Source organism: Geotrypetes seraphini, chromosome 6 (genome assembly GCF_902459505.1).
Source record: "Geotrypetes seraphini chromosome 6, aGeoSer1.1, whole genome shotgun sequence".
In the NCBI taxonomy this organism is placed as follows: Eukaryota; Metazoa; Chordata; class Amphibia; order Gymnophiona; family Dermophiidae; genus Geotrypetes; species Geotrypetes seraphini.
The window spans coordinates 27611676-27637125 of NC_047089.1; the positions used below are offsets into that span (position 1 = coordinate 27611676).

The 25450-nt window shown below is 45.6% G+C and overlaps 1 protein-coding gene across 8 annotated transcripts in view; it reads left to right on the forward strand.

Moving 5' to 3' along the window:
• The window catches only part of HEPHL1 (hephaestin like 1), a 96886-nt gene that overhangs the window by 24498 nt on the left and 46938 nt on the right, over window positions 1-25450 (forward strand). For all 8 annotated transcript variants that reach the window (XM_033948478.1, XM_033948482.1, XM_033948477.1 and 5 more), the window contains 7 exons: window positions 3921-4060; window positions 4153-4284; window positions 15252-15463; window positions 17983-18133; window positions 20400-20612; window positions 22102-22312; window positions 23384-23523. In XM_033948478.1, coding sequence (XP_033804369.1) covers window positions 3921-4060; window positions 4153-4284; window positions 15252-15463; window positions 17983-18133; window positions 20400-20612; window positions 22102-22312; window positions 23384-23523 — 1199 coding nt within the window. The remainder of the gene's footprint in view (window positions 1-3920; window positions 4061-4152; window positions 4285-15251; window positions 15464-17982; window positions 18134-20399; window positions 20613-22101; window positions 22313-23383; window positions 23524-25450) is intronic.

The window sequence follows — 25450 nt, forward strand, 5'->3', positions numbered from 1 at the left end:
GACAGGACAAAAGCGCGCCAACATTGCAGCGCTGTCAATTTGGTGCAAGACACCAGTACGCTGCCTAAAAAGTGACTTTTAAAGAGCTCCAACAGGGGTGTGGGGGGGAACCCCCCCCACACACACTTTACTTCAGACTGTTCGCACTGCCGTTGGGGGGATGTGGGGGGGGGTGCAACCTCCCATATTATAGAGAAAACTTAACTTTTTCCTAAAAAATCAGGAAAAAGTTAAGTTTACTCTATAATGGAGAGTTTCAAGCCCCCCCCCAATGGCAGCGTGAAGAGTATGAAGTAAACTGTGGGGGTTCCCCACTCACACCCCGTGTCGGAGCTCTTTAAAAGTCACTTTTTAGGTGGCGCGCTGGTGTCTTGCGCCGAATTGTCGGCGCTGCAATGTCGGCGCGCTGAAGTCTTGCGCGCGAGTGACTATGAACCCCTGAAGACGCATAGGAAGAGATGGGAGGGCTAAATGTGTATACCTGAAAGGGGAGATGTATTAGCAGAGGTTTAAATAAGTGAAGTAATGCACAAGAAGTGAAACTGTTTCAAAGAGAGGATTCTGTAGAACTAGGTGACTTGATTTGAAGCTGATTTTCGAAGGGAAGGTTTGTGGATGCTAGAGAAGGTGCTGGAGACAAAAATTGTGTTGGGAGTTCAAAAAACAATGGCACATACTCGGAGGATCCACAAATAGCAAGAGCATGGATACCAAGCATAAAGTGCTTCAGCTGAAATGAGTAGGCATGGGGTAGGGAGTTGGTTACCAGACATCCAGGAAAACCCAGACATGTCCTCTTTTTTGAGGACTGTCTGAATGCCTGGATGGTTTTCTAAAAATGGAGGAGTCAGTCTAGGTTTAGCCAGATCTCCTGACTCTTCCACCTACCTCCTCCCTGGACCCAGCCGCTATAATTGAATCTTCGAGGAGCTGGCAGCAGCAACAAGGTAATCCTGCTACCTCTGGCCTGTCCTAGAAGTCACCTCTCTGCAACGACTTCCTGTTCCTGCGTAAGGTTAACTTAGAGCTCCAGAAAAAGAAGGACAGATTGAGCCATCCAGGTTTTACTTCCATTGCTTTCAGTGGAAGTAAAACCCAGATGCCTCAATCCGTCCTCCTTTTACTGGAGCCATATGGTAACCCTGCGTAGATGGGACTTGCAGACAGGCAGCTTCAGGGACAGGTCGGCAGTAGCAGGTTTATCTCCTTACTGCTGCCGGCTGCCCAAAGATTCAATTACTGCAGCTGGGCCAAAGAAGGAGGTAGTTGAGGAAGTCAGGAACTAGAGAGATGAAGCCGTGTCATAGGAGAAGAGGGAGGGGCTGGAGAAACAGCATGTAGGGGGTTTGGATAATCAGCATGGGGGGAGGGGGGCTGGAGAAAAAGCATGGAGGGAGGGAGGAGGGCTGGAGAAGCATTATGGAACAAAGCATGAAGTAAGGCAAAGCTGGATGGGAGGGGAGAGACTAACAGCAGGAAAGGAGGTTGGAAGGAGAGAGAGGGGCACCCGCCAGGGGGGGTAGAAGGAGAGAGAAAGAAAAACACCCATAGGAGACGGGGTTTTGAAGGAAAGAGAGAGAGAGAGAAGCACCTGTAGGGGAGGAGGGTTAGGAGGAAGGGAGAGAAAGAAGCACTAAAAGGGTATAGAGGATGGGAAGAAGGGCCAAGGAAATGGGTGGGAAATGGGCTGCAGGTAGAGTATGAGCGAGGCTGTGCCACTTAATTGCCAGTAGTGGTAGTTTTGGCAACTAGCATGTGTTAATGACCCACATGTTAGCTGTCGTACCCGGCCATTCCTGCGCTCCATCCCAGTCATGCACGCTCGGCATTAGGCAGGTAGCAAAGGATTTTTACCACTCTGGCTAGTTTAATATCATATTAGACATTGGACCTAACTCATCCATTTGACAAAAATGGTATTAGATTTTCTCTCTCCTCAGAGATATTAAAAATAATAATAACGGAAGAGAAATCTAACGCATACTCAATGGGCCAAAAATGGTAGCTGTGACCCAAGAGGCCTAAAAGAGTAAGGCCCTGATTCTGAAAGCAGCGCCAGGTGGCAGTAGGTGCCCTACCGTCACCTAACTTAATTGATTTAATTGCCTTTAAGTGGTACAGTAATTGACTGAGACATTTAAAAGCAATTAAAATCATATTAAAAAAAAAAAAGATAGATGCCCACCAGTGCCTACATTTCAGGCGTCTTAATCTCATCTATGGAGGTGCCTAAGGTCGATGGAAGCGTGGTTAATGTCTGAAATCACCTAAGGCGCCTCCGTGGATGCGATTCATGTCGAGCGTAGGCGCTGGACATGTAGGTCCCTCAAAACCCTGGTCTGCATATCCGGGGCCTATTTTAGACCTGGCCGCAATTTTGCAACCAGCACCGGTGTTTGATTGACATGCAACTGGTGCCAGTTTTGGAGGCGCCGGCCGATACTGGCGCCAGTGGCAAAATCTGGCCCCGAGTACATATAATGCTGATCCAAAGGGCCTAGTGCCGTACCTGTGGATGTTTGACATTGGGAGCTTCATTACCAGTACTCAGAAGGGCTCAGAGATTTTACAGATTTGTTCAGTTTGATATATCGCAGACTTACAATGCAATCTAAGTAGTTTACAGTTTTAAGCAAAGCACCAGTGGGTCTCTTAATCCTAAGTGCTTAGGACACATTTTATACAGTATCTTTATGATGCATAGATTTTATGACTCAGAAGACTTTCCCTAATAATGACTGTGTGCTGCTGCACTATTTATTAATTAATTAATTTCATTTTTCAGTAGTCTATGGGCTCCTTTTACGAAGGTGCGCTAGCGGTTTTAGCACGCACTACAATGCCCCGCGCGCTAGATGGTAATATCTCCATAGAGCTGGCGTTAGAATTTTCCATGTAGCGGGGGTTAGCACACGCGGCATTGTAGCGCGTGCTAAAAACGCTAGCGCACCTTCGTAAAAGGAGCCCCACGTGTTGCATAGAAGTGGTAAAACTCTTTCTGAGTGGGGACCTCCTGTCTATAATGGTGAGACACTAGCTTATATAGTAAGCCCTCTGGGGAGAGGGAAATGCGTACGGTACCTTTTGAGTTAAACTCACCTGGATCTACTACTGAAAAGGTGTGAGCCCGATCCAAGTTTTCAAAAAGGTGAAATCGCTTCCAGGAACGTTAGGGGGGTAACTGTAAAGAAGATGTCCTCTTTGGGGCACCAAGAATACGTGTAAATAATCGGAATGTGCGCAAATACCATGAGTACCTGAATAAATTCATGCAAACCTTTCTGAGCTCCCTTGGGAGAATGGTATATAAATATTGCTACTGTGTGTTATTCTGTAAAATCACGCCAGTGATAGCATGTAGTTTAAAGTTGGGCATACACAAGAGCCGAGCGTGAGTGAGGCACATGGTTACATGCATAAATTATAAAATACTATAATTTTTGCATGTATTGTTTGTTTGGTTTTTTTATAATGTAGGCATGAGCAGTTATACCAACTGGTGTAAGAGCTTGCACTTCAAACAGAGGCACTTATATACCTGGTTACCTTAGTATTCTACAAAGGAAAGTAGGTGCCTACTTTCTTTAATAGAATAAGTTCCAGAGAGAGCGAGAACTAGAAGGCCTTGAGCAAGCGCAGATGCTCAAGGCCCAGCACAAGGAAGCGGGAAGATCTTCGGGCACCAGCATGTCCTGTGCGTTGGTGCTGCTGCCGGTGCCAGATAGGGGTAAGAGAATGTGTTTGGGTGGGTGAGTGGGGGATGCCAGATCGCGGCAGGGGGGGGAGGGCCACGCGAGCAGGGATGTTTGCGAATGTTTTGCTCGTCTTGCAAAACACCGCGGCACTCGTAAACCGAGGTTTGACTGTACTTGTATTTACACAGACATCTATCTCTTATTGATTGATGCATCTCTTTACAGTGATTCTGAAACCTTCTTTGGGCAAGGTAATGATAGGATTGGAGGAAGCTATTGGAAAGTTCATTTCACTGAATTCACTGATGAGATGTTCACTGAAAGGAAGGAGCGACCTGAAGCTGAAGCACATATGGGGATACTAGGTATTGCAAGACTTTCTCTCTGTCTTTATTTGGTAGCAAGCATTTTACTGTTTATCTAACCTTTTTAAACCTATATTATATTCTGGTTTCAGGCCCAATTATCAAAGCTGAAGTTGGTGATACTCTTCTGGTTATTTTTAACAACAAAGCTGACCGGAATTATAGCATTCTGCCACATGGAGTATCGTATAATAAAATTTTTGAAGGAACACAGTATGCAGATGGTAAATTGCACAGTCAGTTTGGATTAATTTATTTTGTCTATGTAGTCATGCATTACAGCTATACAGCTGTATATACAGTATATTATGTATATCATCATTCTGTGCTTATCTATACATATTTATATACATATGTATATACAGTATGTGTGTGTGTGTGTATATGTATATATTTATATTTATATTGTGACAAACCTACAGCCAGCTCTGGCTTTGTCCCAGGGATTAGTAAAGGTGAGACACGGTTCCTGGTCAGAATTGCTGACCAAGTGAGCAGTAAGGAATTAGAATGGGCTGACTATCCCTCAGATCCTGAATTAGAAAATGAAAGGCAAGGGGTACAAGGTTCCCCAGCAGAATGTGCCTCACTGGTTTAAAAGTACTAGAAAACCTGTTAGGGTTTATTATAAGAATTGGGGATTTGTGCCTTTTTAAGAAAATCCCAGCTCTGGTTGCCTAGGGGAAATACTTCTCAGTTCCCGGATGAGCTGGAGCCCAGCCCCCTTCCTAAGAGAGAAGGGTGAGGCTCTGACTTGCATATGTTCAGAGCCCTGAGACAAAGAGTGTGGGGGGGGGGGTTAGAGAATAGGCTAGAAAGCCAGCAAGAGTGCCGACCAGGAGCCAGGTCAGAAGCCAAGCAGGAGGAAAAAGGGAGGAGTCAGACCCTTCAGTCAGGTAGCAGCCAAGATGTTGAAATGGCTGAGGAGCTGCCAGGCTTCACCTCAGACCCTGGTAATTGTACTGTAGAAGATTGTATGGATACCTCAGACTTCCCTGTTGAAATCTATATACAACCAAGAGAAAGATCTGGTTGTCATTGTAGACAATACGATGAAATCTTCTACCCAATGTGTGGCAGCGGCCAAAAAAGCAAACAGGATGCTAGGAATTATTAAAAAAGAGAAGGTTAACAAGACTAAGAATGTTATAATGCCCCTGTATCGCTCCATAGTGCAACCTCATCTCGAGTATTGTGTTCAATTCTGGTCTCCTTATCTCAAGAAAGATATAGCGGCCCTAGAAAAGGTTCAAAGAGCGACCAAGATGATAAAGGGGATGGAACTCCTCTTGTACGAGAAAGGACTAAAAAGGTTAAGGCTCTTCAGCTTGTACAAGAGATGGCTGAGCGAAGATATGATTGAAGTCTACAAAATCCTGAGTGGAGCAGAACGGGTACAAGTGGATCAATTTTTCACTCCGTTAAAAATTACACAAAGACTAGGAAACACTTGATGAAGTTACAGGGAAAATGTTTTTTTCACTCAGAATAGTTAAGCTCTGGAACGCAATGCCAGAGGTTGTGGTAAGAGCAGATAATGTAACTGGTTTTAAGAAAGTTTTGTACAATTTCCTGGAGGAAAAGTCCGTAGTCTGTTATTGAGAAAGACATGGGGGAAGCCTCTGCTTGCTCTGGATTGGTAGCACAAAAAATAAAGTCACCACATTCATCAATGTACTTTAGTAAGCTTGTTTCTTGCTTAGAACTCTGCTCAGAGACATGAAGGCTGATTACTCGGCCTCACCTACCAATCATTGCAGTGTTCAAAAAAGAAAGCTTTTAAATCTTAAATATTCTTTTAATGCGCTAGCTTATCCGCTATGCTAAAGGTATTAATGTTTTCAAAAGTTCTTGTGAACTATACAAAATTACTTAACTTTGGACAGTGACTGGTTCCTACGTGCACGTTTCGTTTGCTGCGTCAGGGAACCGACAATAACAGCTGAGTTTTAAAGCTGGTAGTGAAGTCACATTAGATTACAAAACTGGATATCTCAAAAAAGTGTTTCTTCTTAGACTTTTGAAAACATTAATACCTTTAGCATAGCGGATAAGCTAGCGCATTAAAAGAATATTTAAGATTTAAAAGCTTTCTTTTTTAAACACTGCAATGATTGGTAGGTGAGGCCGAGTAATCAGCCTTCATGTCTCTGAGCAGAGTTCTAAGCAAGAAACAAGCTTACTAAAGTACATTGATGAATGTGGTGACTTTATTTTTTGTGCTACCGATTTCTTTAGTCACTCAACAGTAACCTTATTGTGTAAGAGTTACCCCTGCATATTTTGTTTGACTTGCTCTGGATTGGTAGCATGGGATATTGCTACTCCGTGGGTTTTGGCCAGGTACTAGTGATCTGGATTTGCCACCGTAAGAATGGGCTACTGGGCTTGATGGACCATTGGTCTGACCCAGTAAGCCTGTTCTTATGTTCTATGTTCTTATGTATGGATGTCAGTCCTTAAAGTAAAACTGTATGAAGAATAATTGTTTGGGCTTTTCTTTGCAAACTCTGTGTTTGTGTTGCCTGGACACAGCAAGCAGAGCATGGGTATCTCTCCAATTAAACAGAGAGAGTGAGATAGCCAGTAACACTGCAAGGCTGAAGAACAGCTGATTGAGAAACTGAAGCCCAGAAGAGATTAAGAAATTAAACGCATCAAATATTGTGCCACTGAAACTCAGGAGATACCATGAAGCTGTAGACATCACTAACATGAGGATGAAATACAGTAGACACTGTAGAGCTCAATCATAAAAGAACAAGTGATTTAAAAAAACTAAATCACAGCTGGAATGGAGAAGCTGAACAACAGAAATCTAGTTGACACTACCAAGCTGAGGAACAGCAGATTTTATGGGGAACAGATGATTTTGCGAGACCAAGTACAGCATATTTTGAAAGACTAAGACCAGCTGAGTCTGGAAAGCTGAGAACAGGCAATTTCATGAAAAACACAGCACCACCTCTCATATGTGAGATGGAAGTCCACCCTAAGGTAAATCCAATTGTGTCTTGACTGAATATAAACATGACCTGCTGGACCAAGAAGTAGAAAAATGGCCATCTGATACCGAGGCAAGAGATTACAGAACGAATACAGGTATCTGCATCTTACCAGAAGAACATTGGTGGGAGAAAGTGCAAAGAATAAGAACGTACTATGAAATCGTAGGAACAGATGCCAAGAAAGAATTCTTGTGTAAAAATCGAGTGTAGTCGCCCGTTAGCTGTTACCATGAAGCTGCCAGGCTGCAAGACAATTGATAGCTCCAGTGTGGCTAATAACCTGAAATATAGCTCATACTTGTAATGTAGCTGAAATCATGACGTTGTAATAGAGTGATCTAATCTAATCTAATCCTTAGGTTTGTATACTGCATCATCTCCACGTTCATAGAGCTCGACACGGTTTACAGTAGGAGAAATAGGAAGGAACTACAACAGAGGGTTAGAGGTAGAAGTGTGAAGAAAATTTACAGGACTTGGGATGCCAAGATATAAGAGTTTCCATAGCAAAGCAGCAGATGAATCCAGACTAGTGGGTATAGCTCACATCGACCAGCAGGTGGCGATAGAGAACTGATTAACAGTTGGCCTTAAAGCCTGGTGTTCGTTCTGTTGATTCAGTTTTGCTCTATCTCCCAGCAGGGACTGAGCTAGCCCACTAGCTCCTGGATTCTAGCTGCTGCCGGAGATATTGGTGTTCGGTGGACTTCCTCTGTTGAGACTCAGTCTCTTCAGTAGGACAGGGGTGCCTGGCTGAGTGGTGCCGGCTTTAGGAGTTACACCTGGGCCCTCCCAGGTCCCTGCTCCACCCTCCCCTCCGTGTGATTGAGGGGTTGATTGGTCCTGCAGGGGTCGTCTGGCTTCATTCCAGTACAAAAAAAAAAAAAAAAAAACCAGTCGACTTCCTGTTTCGTGCTGAGCTTTTGCAATCTTTGCATTTTGCCTTCAGTACACTTACCAGCCGTGTCCTGGCGTCTGGGATCGCGGGAGCGAATTGGTGAGTGTTTTCCCTGCCTCATTGCTTGGGTTTCGCGTGCCGGCGTGTGTGGGTGGTTGGGGGCGGAGTCGGCAGTCGGCGGCGTTCGCCGCGTGTGAAAAAAAAAAAAAAAAAAGCCGTGCTGGAACGCAGGATGACAACGGAGCCAGGTCGCCGGTGTTCGCGCTGTGGGGCGTGCAGAACACGGTCGGGCCTGTGCTCGGCCGGGTGTGAGGCTCCACCGGCAGAAGATGCCTTTATGCAGGCTTGTGAGCTTGCTATTGCCCGGGTCAGTGAGGCAAGGGAGATGTCCCCGGACCACGAGGGTGAGTCAGAGCTGCAGGGCTCTTCCGAAATGGCAGTGGGGAGTCCAGCGGCGGCGGGGGAGTCGGGAGCACCAGCGGCAGTCGCGGCCCCGCTCCCCGGTGCGGCTCAGGGCGGGTCAGCGGCCCTTCCGTTTGGTTCGTTTTTGCCAGAATTTGTTATGCTGCTGCACCGGGCATTTTTGTTGCAGGGTGCGCAGCCCGTCCCGCCGGTGACGGGGGTCGATGTGGCCCTTCCAGTGCCCTCGACGTCGGCGTTGGTGCCTGGTGGGACAGGCAGGCCGGCTGAGGGCACGGTGGGCTCGCCGGGGCGGTCGCTGCTAGCAAAGAAGCGCAGGATCGCGACCGCGGAAGCAGAGGAGATTCTGCCTAGATCCCCTTTTTCTCTTCCGGAATCCTTGGAGGAGGGGGAGGTCCTGGACTGGGATACAGGGGATCCCCCGGGTCAAGAAGTGGATGACCCGTCCGCTCTACGTTTGTTTCATAGAGAAGAACTTTCTTCCTTAATTTCGAAGGCTTTACAGGGGCTGAATATTTCTCAGGCAGATACTACGGTATCAGGTAATCCCCTGATGGCCGGTACACGTAGACCCCCTAAGTCTTTTCCGGTGCATGAAGCCATGCATGAGCTGATCTCGGCGCAATGGGATACGCCAGAGGCCAGTTTAAGAGTGGCAAAAGCCATGCGGCTCTTGTATCCGGTTGACCCGACTGAACTAGATAAGTTTAGATTACCCAGGGTGGATGCCTTGGTGGCAGCTGTAACTAAAAAGACTACCTTACCGGTGGAGGGGGGTGTGACATTGAAGGATGCACAGGATAGGAAGATTGAATCTTCCTTAAAAATGTCCTTTGAGGTAGCGGCAGTTATCTTGCAGGCCGCAATCTGCAGCTCTTATGCGGCGCGAGCATGTCTGCAGTGGTCGCAGGTCATGTCAGATACTTTAATGGAGTCGGGGGGTTCTGTTCCCTCGGAGCTGGCAGATTTGGAGTCTGGCTTGGCTTATTTAGCAGACTCCTTATATGATATTATTAGGGCGTCTGCGAAGCAGATGTCTCTGTCAGTGGTATCTCGCAGATCCTTATGGCTACGGCATTGGGCGGCCGATGCAGCTTCTAAGCTTCGGCTGGTGAGACTCCCGTTTAAAGGGGGTTTATTGTTTGGAGAAGATTTAGATAAACTGGTGAAAGATTTTGGGGATACCAAAACTCAACGTTTACCGGAGGATAGGGCTAGGCCCCCGGTGAGACCCTCATCGTCTAGACCGCGCTTCAGGGATGTTCGGAGATCCAGGGCGGGTAAGCCTTTCTTCAGATCAGCATCTGGTGCGTCCTCTGCTTCGAGACCAAGGTTTCAGCAGAGGGGTTCCTTTCGTACGACAAGACCCTCTTCGGGACAGTCAACACGTACCCCAGCCACTCGCACTCCACAATGACGGGGGCTTGGCTCCCTCCGCCTTTCCCTTAGGAGGCCGGCTTTCGGAGTTCCGGGCGGAGTGGGCCACGATCACGTCGGATCAGTGGGTGTTGGACATTATACAAGAGGGGTACAAGTTAGAGTTCGCCTCTCCCGTCGTAGATTCTTTCTTGGTGTCCCCGTGCAAGGGGGCGGCCAAGGGAGACGCGGTCAGAAGGACTCTTCAGGGGCTGCTCGAGCTAGGGGCAGTGATACCGGTGCCCCCGGAGGAGGTCGGCAGCGGTATATATTCCCTTTACTTCATTGTACCGAAGAAGGGGGGGTCCTTCAGGCCGGTGCTGGATCTCAAAAGAGTCAACAGATTTCTCAGTGTTCGCCATTTCCGGATGGAGACGGTGCGCTCGGTTATTGCGGCTGTGAGGCCGGGAGAGTTCCTCACGTCCCTCGATCTCAAGGAAGCGTACCTACATATTCCAATCTGGCCTCCGCATCAGCGGTATCTGCGGTTTGCGATTCTAGGCCAACATTATCAGTTTCGGGCAATGCCCTTTGGCTTGGCAACGGCTCCCCGCACCTTTTCCAAGGTCATGGTGGTAGTAGCCGCCTTTCTCCGCAAGGAAGGGATTCGGGTACACCCTTACTTAGACAACTGGTTAATCCGCGCCTCGTCCAGACGGGAGAGTGTGGCGGTTACTCAGCGAGTGATCTCTCTCCTCCAGTTGTTGGGGTGGATCGTCAACTTTCCCAAGAGTTGTCTGTCCCCATCGCAGTCGTTGGTGCATCTAGGGGTGCGGTTCGACACGGCTCAGGGGAAGGTGTTCCTACCCCGAGACCGGGGGGAGAAATTGCAGGCTCAGATTCGCCTACTTCTCGGGTCGGCCAGACCTCGAGTTTGGGATTATGTTCAGGTGCTGGGCTCCATGGTGGCGACTCTGGAGGTGGTCCCCTGGGCGCGGAGCCACATGAGGCCCTTACAACAGTCTCTGCTCTCTCGCTGGTCCCCCGCTTCTCTGAACTACAATGTGCGTCTCCAATGGAGTCGGCGAGCAGCTCGCAGCATGCAGTGGTGGCTCCACGAGTTGCATCTTTGGAGGGGCATGCCGTTAGCCACGCCGGACTGGGTGGTGGTCACAACGGATGCCAGTCTGCGAGGATGGGGGGCCCAGTGCCTGCAAGCGTCAGTGCAGGGGATGTGGTCCTTCCGGGAGACCCAGTGGCCCATCAATTTGTTGGAGTTAAGAGCGGTCAGACTGGCGCTGCTGGCGTTTCAGTCACTGATTCAGGACAAGCCGACCAGAATCTTTTCGGACAGTGTCACGGCAGTCGCCTATGTCAATCGGCAAGGGGGCACCCGGAGTCCGCAGTTGGCAGAAGAGGTAAGAACTTTGTTTCGATGGGCGGAGAGGCATGTTCCGCTTCTGTCGGCGGCACACATTGCAGGTCACGAAAACGTGCAAGCGGACTTTCTCAGCAGGAATCTTCTGGATCCGGGCGAGTGGGAGTTGTCTGCGCGAGCATTCGGCCTGCTAGTCCGTCGGTGGGGGTTGCCGGAGATGGATCTCATGGCCTCGTCCCACAATGCGAAGTTGCCTCGGTTCTTCAGCAGACGCAAGGAAAAGGGATCGGAGGGGGTGGACGCGTTGGCTCTCCCATGGCCTCCGAATTCCCTTCTGTATGTGTTCCCGCCTTGGCCCATGATAGGTCGAGTATTACAGCGCATCTCTCGCTTTCGCGGCAAAGTCATCCTGGTGGCTCCGGATTGGCCGCGTCGGCCGTGGTACGCAGATCTGATGCAGCTTTCAGTCGGCGAGCGGGTAACGTTCCAGGTCACTCCGGACTTACTGTCTCAGGGTCCGATTTGGATGGAAGATCCGGCCCGCTTTGGTCTTACGGCCTGGCTATTGAGCGGGCACGGCTAAAAAAGAAGGGCTATTCCGAGCGGGTGATTGCCACCCTGCTTAAAGCCAAGAAACTTTCGACGTCAGCCTCCTATGCGAGAGTCTGGAGGATTTTTGAGGCATGGTGCGGTCGCCAGGGAGTGGCGCCCTTCAAGGCTTCTCTGCCGGCGATTCTGGCTTTCCTGCAGAAGGGCGTCGAGAAAGGGTTAGCCTATAACTCTTTAAGGGTTCAGGTGGCGGCCATTGCCTGTTACAGGGGCCGGGTGGATCGCTCGGCTCTCGCGTCGCAGCCGGACGTGGTACGTTTCCTCAAGGGGGTTCACCATATCCGCCCGCCGGTAAAGCGAATTTGTCCACCATGGAATCTTAAACTCGTCCTTGGGAAGTTGCAGGGGGCACCTTTTGAGCCCCTGTCAGCGGCCACGTTGAAAGATATCACACTGAAAACAGTTTTTTTTGGTGGCGATGGCCTCAGCAAGGCGAGTATCGGAACTGCAGGCGCTTTCTTGCAGAGACCCCTTTTTGCGTTTTTCGGAAACGGGGGTGTCGGTGCGTACGGTGCCGTCCTTCCTGCCGAAGGTGATTTCCTCCTTTCATGTGAACCAGAGTTTGTTCCTTCCATCCTTCCGGAGGGAGGATTGGGGGAAACGGTTTTTGTCTTTACGGCTTCTAGATGTACGCCGTATGCTTCTCCATTATTTGGGAGTGACGAATGATTTTCGTCGGTCGGACCATCTCTTTATGGCATTCGCGGGTAAAAATAAAGGGATGGCGGCGTCTAAAGCGTCCATTGCGCGTTGGGTCAAGGACACTATTGCGTCGGCGTATGTGTTGTCAGGGAAGAAGGTACCGGAGCACCTTCATGCTCATTCTACTCGGGCTTTGGCGACATCTTGGGCGGAGTCCGGGGGGATGTCTTTAGAGGAGATTTGCCGGGCGGCCACTTGGTCGTCGGGAAATACTTTTTCACAGCATTATCGGTTAGATGTAGCGGCCCGTTCAGAAGCGAGTTTTGGCGCTGCCGTACTGGCAGAGGCAGCGTTGGCGTCCCACCCAGTTTGAGTTTGCTTTGCTACATCCCACTAGTCTGGATTCATCTGCTGCTTTGCTATGGAAGGTAAAATTATGGTCTTACCTGTTAATTTTCTTTCCTTTAGAAGCAGCAGATGAATCCAGAGCCCCTCCCCAATTGCACTGTGGGTGTGTAGGGTGGTTAGTTGATGGGTTTAGTTGAGGCTATGGTTGGTAAGCGTATTATTTCTTTGCAAAAAAAAAAAAAAAAGAAAACAAAAACCTACAATAATGGATACTATTAAGAAGAGAGGGACACATTTTCTACTGGAATGGAGTTTTGTTGGGGCTCATTCTCCTTTCGGGATGCTTGGGCAAAGTGCATAACTGAATCAACAGAACGAACACCAGGCTTTAAGGCCAACTGTTAATCAGTTCTCTATCTCCACCTGCTGGTCGATGTGAGCTATACCCACTAGTCTGGATTCATCTGCTGCTTCTAAAGGAAAGAAAATTAACAGGTAAGACCATAATTTTACCTTCCTTGATTCCTAAGTTGGAGGGAGACTTACATTTTTTGAGAAAAGCCAGGTTTTCAGATGTTTGCGGAAAACTTGGAGAGAGCTCAAGTTCCGAAGAGAGGAGGTAAGGTTGTTCCAGAGCTCAGTGATTTTGAAGTGGAGGGAGGTCCCTAGATTTCCTGTGTGGGAAATGCCTTTTAGCGAGGGGAAGGATAGTTTTAATTTGTGGGAGGATCTGGTGGTATTAGGGTTTAGTGATATCTTCAGATTGTAGTAGCAGTTATAGCCCAAGGATGTAATGCTGCAGTGATTTACAGCTTGAAATGCAGCTGAAACCTGGACGCTGTAAAACAGGAAAAACTCCTAGGCAGTAATGCTGTTGCTACCTAAAACTGCTAATATAGCCAACACTTTCAGATTGGAAAACAAATGACAACTTTCCAGCTATAAACTGGTGATATTCTGATGTTGCTAAACCATTGACATTTACAAATTGAAACAGAGCTAGTAGTTGAAGTTCTCAGAATAGATATTCCTAGGATGTGAGGCAGTTTCAGACAAGTTAGAAACCCGGAGATGGTATCAGCCTTAGGAAAATAAAAATCATTGTCCACCATAACATATTCAAAGAGAATTAAGAAATCCTGAAATATACCCTCGTATGGAAATTCCATGCATAGTTTGTGAACCTAAAGAACCTGGAGAGAACTTAAAAGATTACCCTATAAGGAGATGTGGCCTTGAGAGAACCTCAGTACAAGCCATCAAAGTCGCATGTACACCGGTGAGCAGAGCCTTGATTGTACTGAAACGTGGCTGACCTGAACTGTAGCTGAATCTCGGAACAGAGCTGCTCAGATGACTGGATCACTAAAGTGACACAGTGACTGGGCATTGAAGAAATTCTGAATTTGGTGAGTGAGACTGCATGCATCGCTTTTTGTAAATTAATAAGCTTAGCAGTCATGACAAAATCTGAGAGACAGCAAGAAAAAGAAGGTGGGTTGGCACGATTAACGGCAAGGCCTTCCAAGCAGAGGAAAGAAAGCACCATCTTGCTTGAAGGCAAATGTAAATTCTCTCTACCATACCGTTTGACCATTATATCACCTCAGAAGACTCAACTGGAGACTGAGGTTCTCTTGGAATACCTGGCAGAAACCCAAACAGTAGCAAAATTCCAGAGCTCAGACTGTGATCTCATAATGCCTTATTCCAACAATGCTTAAGAGACAAACTCATCAGTGATGTCACAGTGCCTTGATTGTCCTATATTTGGCTCACATAAGAACATAAGAATTGCCATACTGGGACAGACCGAAAGTCCATCAAGCACAGTGGCCAACCCAGGTCCCAAGTACCTAGGTAGATCCCAAGTAGTAAAACTGATTTTATGCTGCTTATCCTAGGAATAAAGCAGTGGATTTCCCTAAGCCATCTCAATAATGGCCTTTTTGTCTTCCCTATCTATATCAAAAATTGTAACAGTGATCTTAGATATATGACACAGAACCTAGAATGAGATCAAACTTTCGAATAATAAAAGTACAAGAGGGCATTCAGAAAAGTTGAAAGGGGACAGATTCAAAACGAATGCTAGGAAGTTCTTCTTTACCCAACGTGTGGTGGACACCTGGAATGCGCTTCCAGAGTACATAACAGGGCAGAGTATGGTACTGAGGTTTAAGAAAGGATTGGACAATTTCCTGCTGGAAAAGGGGATAGAAGGGTATAAATAGAGGATTACTGCACAGGTCCTAGACCTGTTGGGTCGCCGCGTGAGCGGACTGCTGGGCACGATGGACCTCAGGTCTGACCCAGCGGAGGCATTGCTTATGTTATTATGTTATCAAAAACAGAATGGAATGGTCTGCTTTGTCCCAGCTAGTGCAGTAATCTACATAACACATTTTTCAAATTTCCTGTTTATGTTCTGGTCACAAGTCTTTCTTGAGAAGGATCATATGCAGCATTTACTATTACATATTCTGTTAACTATAGGATGTTTTGAGGTATTAATTTGTTTTGTATTTTAAGAGGTTCAGAAGATGGGAGCACATGTCAAACCTGGTGAGACTTTCACATACACATGGACAGTGCCTGAAAGTGTAGGTCCAACTGCTAGTGATCCATCGTGTCTTACTTATCTGTACTACTCGGCAGTGGATCCAGTCATGGACACCAACGCTGGCCTAGTGGGGCCCCTCTTAGTCTGTAAAAGGAATACTCTGAATGATGATGGAACACAGGTGAGAGAGCCTGATTTGCTCTTCCAGTTGCCTTTTATGCTGAGTGATCAAAGTATGAGCTAATACAAAAATCGTAGAAAGATAGAGCTAGAAGGAACCTAGAGTGCCATTTACAGCATATTTCTTCCACCAAGTAATATGCAATGCACCTACATGATTCTATATTAGAACAAGGAGAGGGTCAAAGTACACCAAATGATAAGAGCAGGAAAAAAAAGCACAAAGGGACTCAACACTAGCCATGTTTCAGTGTGCAGCGCTTGCATCAGGAATCTACAACAAATGATAAAAATATACAGTAGAATCTGTTAACCAGCACTCTTACCCAACTGCCAAAAAAATTGACGGTGGGAAAAAAAAGTCTCCCAAAGCAGCATCGGTCCTGAGCCTCATAGAAACATGACGGCAGATAAAGGCCAAATGGCCCATTTGGTCTGCAGTAATCATTATCTCTTTCTCTTTCCGAGAGATCCCACGTGCCTATCCCAGGCCCTCTTGAATTCAAGCCCCAAAGTAGTAGAAGCGGTGGCAGTCCTGAGCCATGAACCACACCTCCCTCCCAACCTGAAGCATCAGTGCGACAGCGGTCCTGAGCCGCAAATACCCCCGCCCTCCTTCAAGCCCTGAAGTATAGTATGTAGTAAAAGCAGTGGCAGTCCTGAGCCATGTACCCGCCTCCTTCCCTGCCTCGCCGAAGCACCTGAGCTGTAAAGCCCTCCTCTCTCCTTTCAAACCCAGAAGCAGCAGAAGTAGGCAGCAGTCCTGAGCTGCGAACCCCCTCGCTCCCTCCCTTCCTTACCCGAAGCGGCAGCTGGTGAGCAGGAGGCAGTGCTCAAACCAGGTTGCTTGCGGCTCGCCCCAGCAGGGCCTTTCCTCTGATGTGTCGGAAGTGACGTGTTGGAGGAAAGGCCCTGCCAGGGCTGGTTGTGAGCAGCCTGTTTTGAATACTACTTCCTGCTGACCAGCTGCCACTTCAGAGAAGGGAGGGAGCAAGGGTGTTCGTGGCTCAGGAGCACCGCCTACTTCAGGACTTAATGGAGTGAGGGGGCTTTGTGGCTCAGGACTGCTGCTATGCTGGTGCCTCGGGACGGGAGGGAGGGGGGGAATTGAGATCTATGTTAGACAAGGTTTTAACGCAGCACTCTCAATCAACTGGAAAAGCAGTTTTCCGGCATCCACCAATCCCCCATGGGTGCCAGATAATTGAGATTCTACTGTACATTTAATAACGTATATAAACAACTAAATGGTAATGATGTACTAAGCTCTTACAGATCTGTGTGTGTGTGTCTATGTACATGAAAAAAAAAATTTAAGTGAATAGAATGTGATTGTGAATAGTGACAGATGTGTGTATTTTTGTGCAAAATTAATTAATGGTGAATGGCGTATGAATGTGAATGGGGTTGAATGGTTTTAGGCAGAGGTTTGTATTTAAAATTGCTAATGACGGAGATACCGCTGTCTTGCTGGCATTTGTCCTTGTTGAATATCAGTCTGTTTATTTCTGATCATTTTTTCCATTTTATCCTGATCATTTTGAAATTTGAATTCTGTCCTCCATGGAATTAGCATGTCCTTCTAAATTGGTCTTGCCTTTGAGTTTAATAAATCTATTTGAGAAGAACAATTTACTGAAATTTGTTTCGGCTTCTGGAGAGCGGTAGGAAAATACAACGGGGGAAATTCTTTAACTTAGTGCCTCAAGTTAGGTGCCTTGATGTCACGTGCTGAGCGCCAATTCCACAAAATCATCTTGGTCCCAAGATTCCATTACAGAATAGTAGCATAAGTCTGCATTGCTGTGCCTTTGTTTAGGTGTACCATATGCAAGTGTGCTTGTACACCATAGAGTACATTCAACTTAATCTAAAGGTGTGCATGCAAGTAGGAGACATGCCCATGCTGTGCCCTCATGTATGCCCTTTATGTAATTATGAGCTATAGCAACCAAGATGATAAAGGGTTCTTCAGCTTGGAAAAGAGATGGCTGAGGGGCGATATGATTGAAGTCTACAGAATTCGGAGAGGTGTAGAATGGGTACAAGTGGATCGATTTTTTTTTTTTGCTCTTGTCAATTGCAAAGACTAGGGGGACACTCGATGAAGTTACAGGGAAATACTTTTAAAACCAACAGGAGGAAATATTTTTTCACTCGGAGAATAGTTTAAGCTCTGGAACACCTGAAGGAAAAGTCCATAGTCTGTTATTGAGACAGACATGGGAAAGCCACTACTTGCCCTGGATCGGTAGCATGGAATGTTGCTACTATTTGGGTTTTTGACAGGTACTAATGACCTGGATTGGCCACCGAAAAGATGGGGTACTGACTAGATGGACCATTGGTCTGACCCAGTAACGCTATTCTTATTTGAAGCAAGCATAAATAAGGTTGAGATGGAGAACATATTCTCACTGATAAGGATTTGAGTGTACATGTTCAATGTTGTTTATTCTCGTGCCGTGAGATCACACTAAAATATCCTTTCTGATGACATCTGTTTCCTTCTTTTTACAGAAGGGAGTTGACAAGGAATTCTATTTACTCTTCACTGTCTTTGATGAGAATCTGAGCTGGTATCTTGCAAAAAATATCCGGATGATTGCTGAAGATCCTTTGAAGATTGATACAGAAGATGAACATTTTCAGGAATCCAACAAAATGCACGGTATTTAGGCTTTTAGACCCACACTGAATGCCAAAAATAAATACATGAGCAGGGCTGACACATTCCCACACCCCGGATATTCAGTGCTATTTAACCACCCAAGAATGGCTCGAGTGGGGAAAATAGTGCCCGCATATGATGATTGTCAGTGAATTTTTATTTTAAGATGGTGTTTGTTTAATTTATCTATGTTTTTGAATTGATTATGTAAGTTATGGGTATTCACACAAGAAACAGTGGGAATGGACAATGAACACTCCACGTAGGGTTACTGATATAAAAGAGTCTTGTTAATTCCAATAAAAGGACATATACAAACTGTGGACCCAACACAGTGTTTCAGCAAATCAAAACGCTTGCATCAGGGGTCGCTGTGATATTGTAATCCACAAACGGCAAGTCCTTTGTCAGTACAAGGCTCCTCCCATCTGGTGTAATTTTAAATGTGGCAGCCGCTGCCCAGTTATGGGTATTCACCTAGATTTGTAGATGGATGGGATATAAGAATTTTTATTTATTTATTTCTAAAATTTCTAAACCGCTTATGTTTACCTAAGCAGTTCACATTTAAAACATTCATAATAGTTCAGAAGACGATACTTTACATAAATGTATTCAATTACATTACAAATCACAAAATAATATATCCCACTTAAGGGCAATGTCAGAAAACACAACAAATCCACATTAACTATACACACTAAGGGCTCCTTTTACTAAGGTATGCTAGCATTTTTAGCACACGCACAAAATTACTGTGCGGTATGCTTCTAGAATAACGCCAACTCGCACAGAAATTTATCCAGAGGCGGTCCAGAGGAGGGCGACGAAAATGATAGGAGGCTTGCGCCAGAAGACGTATGAGGAGAGACTGGAAGCCCTGAATATGTATACCCTAGAGGAAAGGAGAGACAGGGGAGATATGATTCAGACATTCAAATACTTGAAGGATATTAACATAGAACAAAATCTTTTCCAGAGAAAGGAAAATGATAAAACCAGAGGACATAATTTGAGGTTGAGGGGTGGTAGATTCAGGGGCTATGTTAGGAAATTCTACTTTACGGAGAGGGTGGTGGATGCCTGGAATGCGCTCCCGAGAGAGGTGGTGGAGAGTAAAACTGTGACTGAGTTCAAAGAAGCATGGGATGAACACAGAAGATTTAGAATCAGAAAATAATATTAAATATTGAACTAGGCCAGTACTGGGCAGACTTGCAGGTCTGTGTCTGTGTATGGCCGTTTGGTGGAGGATGGGCAGGGGAGGGCTTCAATGGCTGGGAGGGTGTAGATGGGCTGGAGTAAGTCTTAACAGAGATTTTGGCAGTTGGAACCCAAGCACAGTACCGCGTAAAGCTTTGGATTCTAGCCCAGAAATAGCTAAGAAGAAAAAAAATAAAAAAAAATTTAAATTGAATCAGGTTGGGCAGACTGGATGGACCATTCGGGTCTTTATCTGCCGTCATCTACTATGTTACTATCACTTACTATTCCGCGCGTTAAGGCCCTAACACACCTTTTGTAAAAGGAGCCCTAAGGCCTCCTTTTACAAAACTGCGATAGCAGTTTCTAGCGCAGTGAGCTGCACTGAATGGCCCGTGCTGCTCCCGACGCTCAATGAGTTCCTATGAGCGTCGGGAGCAGCGCGGGCCATTCAGCGCAGCTCCCCGCACTAAAAACTGCTATCACAGTTTCGTAAAAGAGGGGGGTAAGTAAAATACTGCAATTGGAATTCAAAATTCTTATTAAAAGTGCCTACCGTTAACCAACGCAATTTCATAAAAAGGTGTCCACAAATAATTGCAACGTCCACATTTTTTTTTAAAACTATGGACGTTCAGGGCAGGTCCTCAGGATTCTACGGAGGGAACTGGTTCTGGTAAGTCTATACTGGCAAGTTCCAGAACTGAAAGTCAGTTTTCGGTGCCTCTATCTGCTGGTTAGGGAGCATAATCCACTTGTCTGGACTGGTCTAACAGGATTCAAGGAGAGGAAATTGATAAGCCCAAATTTCAATATACAGTGAAGGCTAGCTTATTGGCTCAGTGTTGGAACCATAGGCCACCAAATGGGAAGATGCAGATTCAACTTCTAGGCTAGGCCTTTCACCTCTACCCAATCAGCCAATGCCAGGGATGCCACAAATTGTGTCATCAATACATCATTTTTTAACTCCTCACCACTGTTGACTTTTTTTCATAATTTTATTCTAAATTGGTGTAATTATAGTGTGCACTAATATGTTGAACATTTTCTCTTCTGTTAGCTGTGAATGGTTTTATGTACGGTAATCTGCCTGGCCTGGAAATGTGCCAAAACGACAATATTTCCTGGCATATGATTGGACTTGGCACAGAGGTTGATCTGCATGGAATTTACTTTCAAGGAAACACCATTCGATTGGGAGGCATGACAAGAGATACACTTAATTTGTTTCCCCACTCCTCGATCACAGTATCCATGCAACCTGATGAAGTGGGTAAGTGCAGTGAGTCCAGACCTCCTACACTGAAGCAGGCCAGAGCAGCCACTGAGCCATCAGGACAAAATGCTAGTGTAAGAGACTGAACATTGCAGTAGTATTATACGAGATTCAGCATACTTTGTTACAAAATGTGACATCAATTCCATTCTAGCTCCTAGATGTAGAGTAACTTTGCAATCTATCTACCCCCTCCCCCCCCGCCTCTTTTATGAAGCTGCACTCAAGGTTTTTAGTGCGGGCCGGCGCAGTAAATGCTCTGACACTCACAGAATTCCTATGAGTGTTGGCGCATTTACCCACACAGCTCATTCAGTCGGCCCAACAAGGTGGCCAAAGCCACATCCACCACTCTGCATGGGCCTCAATCACCCATGCTTAAACACTGGTTGTCCAGTCTCCACTATTCCAACCTTAGAGGCAGCCAAACATGATGGATTCTTGGTTATAATCACATATTATCCCCAAAATTACCGTGGTGGGAGCAAATTTTTTTTGTTTTAATGGTGATGCTCATCAATCCCCCCCCCCCCCCCCACTGCTCTGATTCCTCTCTTTCAAAAGCATCAACCTTCCCACTCTCCAATCCCCTCTTTGAAAGTAAGGTGTACTCTATACCACTCCTTATCCTATCAGAGGTTTACCTGGTAGGTAGTGCCGGGGATAGATGTGATACCTAGACCTTCTGCCCCATGAGCATTGCGATTCAATATGGTGCTGATCATACCCCTAGTCCACAGCTTCCCAAACTGGGTCACAAAATCCATATTTGAGGTCATAACCTGGATGGGCTCTCCATAGGTGCATTAGTATTCTGCATTTCTGGTGTGGGGTGGGAGTTACACAATTTATTTGGCCACTAGCATGGGGTTATTGCCACAGAAACATTTGAGAAGCATCTCCCTCATCTCTCTTCCATCTCCCTCTCTCCTGCTCAGCAAAATCTCCAAAGCTTTCTCTTCTTCTCCTCCCAAAGCAAACTTCCAGCTCTCTGTTCCATCTCCCCCCTCACCCAGCAAGGTCCAAAGTTTTCTTGCCTAAATTCTCCCCCTGAAGCTACACCTGATTTGTCTGATCTACAAATCAAATTCCTCTTCTACAGCTTCCTCAGTTCTAGGCCAAAGCTATTGACATTGCTTTCAATCCATGTGATTGACACTACTCCAGTCTCTGTTCTGTTTGCACATTTGACCCTGCTTCTGCCTCTCTTACAGCTGTTGCCATCTTCTGATCCCTATGCCAAAATCTGTGGTGCACCTACTTATTTTTGCTGCAAAGGTGAATTCTGTGCAACTGTGCACAATTGTGCAATGCAAAAATTTGTCCGGAATTCTCCTAGGAGTAAGAGTAGGAAGAGATGTTCTTTTTTTAATCATGCTGGTTGGGTGCATGGATTCTAAATGTGTATGGCCAATAGCACTAACATGATATTGGTCCTTTTTTTTAATACATAAGACCATTGTTTAGTACATTTCTTTCCTTTCAGGCAGTTTTGAACTGGTGTGCAGAACAACTGACCACTTCATTGGAGGCATGAAACAGATGTATACAGTGAACAACTGTGGCAATACTTCTGCTTCTAGCCATCAGTACAGAATGGTGAGAACTTATTACATTGCTGCAGAAGAAGTGGAATGGGATTATTCACCCGATAGGCGCTGGGAACTGGAGAAACACAATGCCACTGAAGAGGAGAGGTACTGTGCGGTAGTAAGAGGAGACCAGATAGGTATCAATGGGAAATGGTGCCTGCTTGGATTATACAATGTGAAAAATAATAAGGGGAAAAAAAACCCTTCTCAAATGAAGGGGAAGCTAATGCAAATGTACACACAATATTTACAAAGCTCCCCTATGTACTCTTTGTCACACTGAACAAATGTTTACTGGTTTAAATTGACGTTCAATAAAGAAGAAATATGTGGAGAGACCCAGAGGACCATGGTAGGGGACAAACCCTTGAATATAGCCTCACCATCCAATCATATCATATATATCTTTAAATTTCACTTCCTCTTAATATCAAATCATCAAAATTCTTTAAAAACTATATTTTAGAGACACTTATCTACTTGAAGGCTCAGACAGTTTTTGAACTTTTGAAGAATTTTGATGATTTGATATTAAGAGCAACTGAAATTTAAAGCCATATATGCTATGATTGGATGGAGAGGCTACATTCGGGAGTTTGTCCCCTACCATGGTCCTTCGGGTCTCTCAGCGTATTTATTGAACGTCAATTTAAACCAGTAAACATTTGTTTGGTGTGACAATGAGTATATAGGAGAGCTTTATAAATATTTTGTTACTTGGATTATACTGTATACACATCTTGATCAGCTGTTGAATTCAGTGCAAATAGCCCCACTGCTGACGGATGCAGGCACTGGATACTGGCCTAAAAGTAGGAACTGTAGATTTTTGCATATGTGTTTGTGAGTGGAGCAGGGGTTTCTGAAACTACAAGAAGTGTCATAGAAAAGAATAAAAAAATAACACAAGATGTAAAATAATACTAGGATAATCATTAGTTTAAAGCAAGCTAACTTTTCTTACCCTTCCGCTCTTGAGATCAACTGTTGGCAGTGGATGAGAGACAAAAAAAATTCTGAATTCTGTGGGAAGAGAGAAGGCTTAGAAGCCTGTCCAGATAGATTTTCTCCTCAAAAACCCAAGTTCAGATACCCCTAATGTAAGAGAGCCATGCTTTAAATAAAGTTTTTAAAAAATGGCTTTGTTGATGATTTCTCTTTTTGTTTTATATTCAGCCCAGGACATATTTTTGTGAGTAGAAGTGAAGACCAAATAGGCTCAAAATACAAAAAGGTGGTTTACAGAGAATATGTGAATGGAGATTTTGGGGAGGCTAAAACAAGAGCATTAGAGGAGGAACACCTGGGAATATTAGGTAAATATTCACTCATGAGTTGTATGGACGAAATAATGTTGATAGTTTGTAAATAATACAATGTGGCATTGGTTGTAAGCTCAATTTATTTCTCTAGTAAGTCTGTGTTAATTTGATGGGAGCAGGGTTTGGGGGGCAGAGATTACCAAAAAGAATCTTAAGGAGGGACGCATCTCTGGGGAGAGGTAATTTCTGGTGTCAGGGGGTGGGGCCATTGGGGACATTTTTTTGGCATGGGGGATTAGGGTTGTAATGAATGCTATTAGGTAATGAAGCTAAAGGGGGACAGGTTCAGGACTAATGTCAGGAGGTTCTGCTTCACTCAGAGAGTGGTTGACGCCTGGAATGCCCTCCCAGAGGAGATTATTGTGGAATCGACCATCCTAGGCTTCAAGAGCAAACTAGATGCATATCTCCTTAAGAGAGGCATATAAAGATATGGTGGACTATAAATTACGCCAGGTGTACACCTGGCAGGGCCTCCGCGTGTGCGGATCGCCGGACTTGATGGACCGAAGGTCTGATCCGGAGATGGCAGCTCTTATGTTCTTATGTATTTTGTCCCTACTGCCTCCTCAGATTTAGCAATAAGTTCCCACATTGTGCTTGCTGTAAAGTCTTCTGCCGCAGTTCTCTGCATCAGGGTGGAATAGCTAATGGCCTCCATTTTAGTATGATGTACTTTGGTATATAACATGAGGTTTTGCTTCAACACAAAGCTTTTCTCTGCATTAGGTACCTAGAGGGTTGAGTGCAGATGATTTTCTGACCATTCTCTTCCACTAAATTTCTGCATTGGACCCCTTAATGTTCCATGTTTATGAGCTGAAGGAGTTCTTTCTGCCCTCTTCAGCCCAATTTGGCCTGTATTTTTATCTTCTCTGTTGCCCATAGGTTCTTCTAGGAGCCTTCTTCACTCCTTCTAGACTGGCTGAGCTGGGTTCCTGCCCCTCAGGAGAGATTTCTCCTTCTCAGGTTCTAACCTTTCTCTCCGGTCCTGCTTTCTTTTCCAAATTCCTGACTTCTCTATCAGAAATAAGCACTGTCTACCAAAATTCACCTAACTTTTGTCTGCATAGTGAGACTAAGAAGACTGAATGAAAGATGGAGCATGATGATCTGTGCTGTAAGGGGCTGAAAGTGTGTCATGTTGTTAGACATGGAGTAAAGGTCTCTGTGCCAGCTGGCAGACTTTATTCAGTAAGAACATAAGAAGTGCCGCTGCTGGGTCAGACCAATGGTCCATCGTGCCTAGCAGTCTGCTCATGCGGCAGCCCTTAGGTCAAAGACCAGTGCCCTAATTGAGTCTAGCCTTACCTGTGTACGTTGTGGTTCAGCAGGAAATTGTCTAACCTTGACTTGAATCCCTGGAGGGTGCTTCCCCTATAACTGCCTCTGGAAGAGTGTTCCAGATTTCTACCACTCTCTGGTTGAAGAAGAACTTCCTTACGTTTGTACGTAATTTATCCCCTTTTAACTTTAGAGAGTGCCCTCGTTCTTTCCACCTTGGAGAGGGTGAACACTCTCTTTCTCTACTAAGTCTATTCCCTTCATTATCTTGAATGTTTTGATAATGTCCCCTCTCAGTCTCCTCTTTTCAAGGGAGAAGAGGCCCAGTTTCTCTAGCCTTTCACTGTACAGCAACTCCTCCAGTCCCTTAACCAACCTAATGATTGTCCATGACATTTTAAGCAGTTTATGGAACAGTTCAGTCAAAATACAGCTAAAGCTGTGCTCTTATATTTGGGATTGAAAAGGTCCCTGTCCTCCTTTCCTATATCTTTACACAGCTTAAGTCTTCTGAGAGCAGATCTTAAACTGTGGCAGTAAAAGCAAGAGTCGCAAAATAGTTCATGCATGCTGTTAGTACTGCTGAAAATGAGAAGTTAGCACTCAAAGCAAAACCGTCTATTTGAGGGCATTCCGG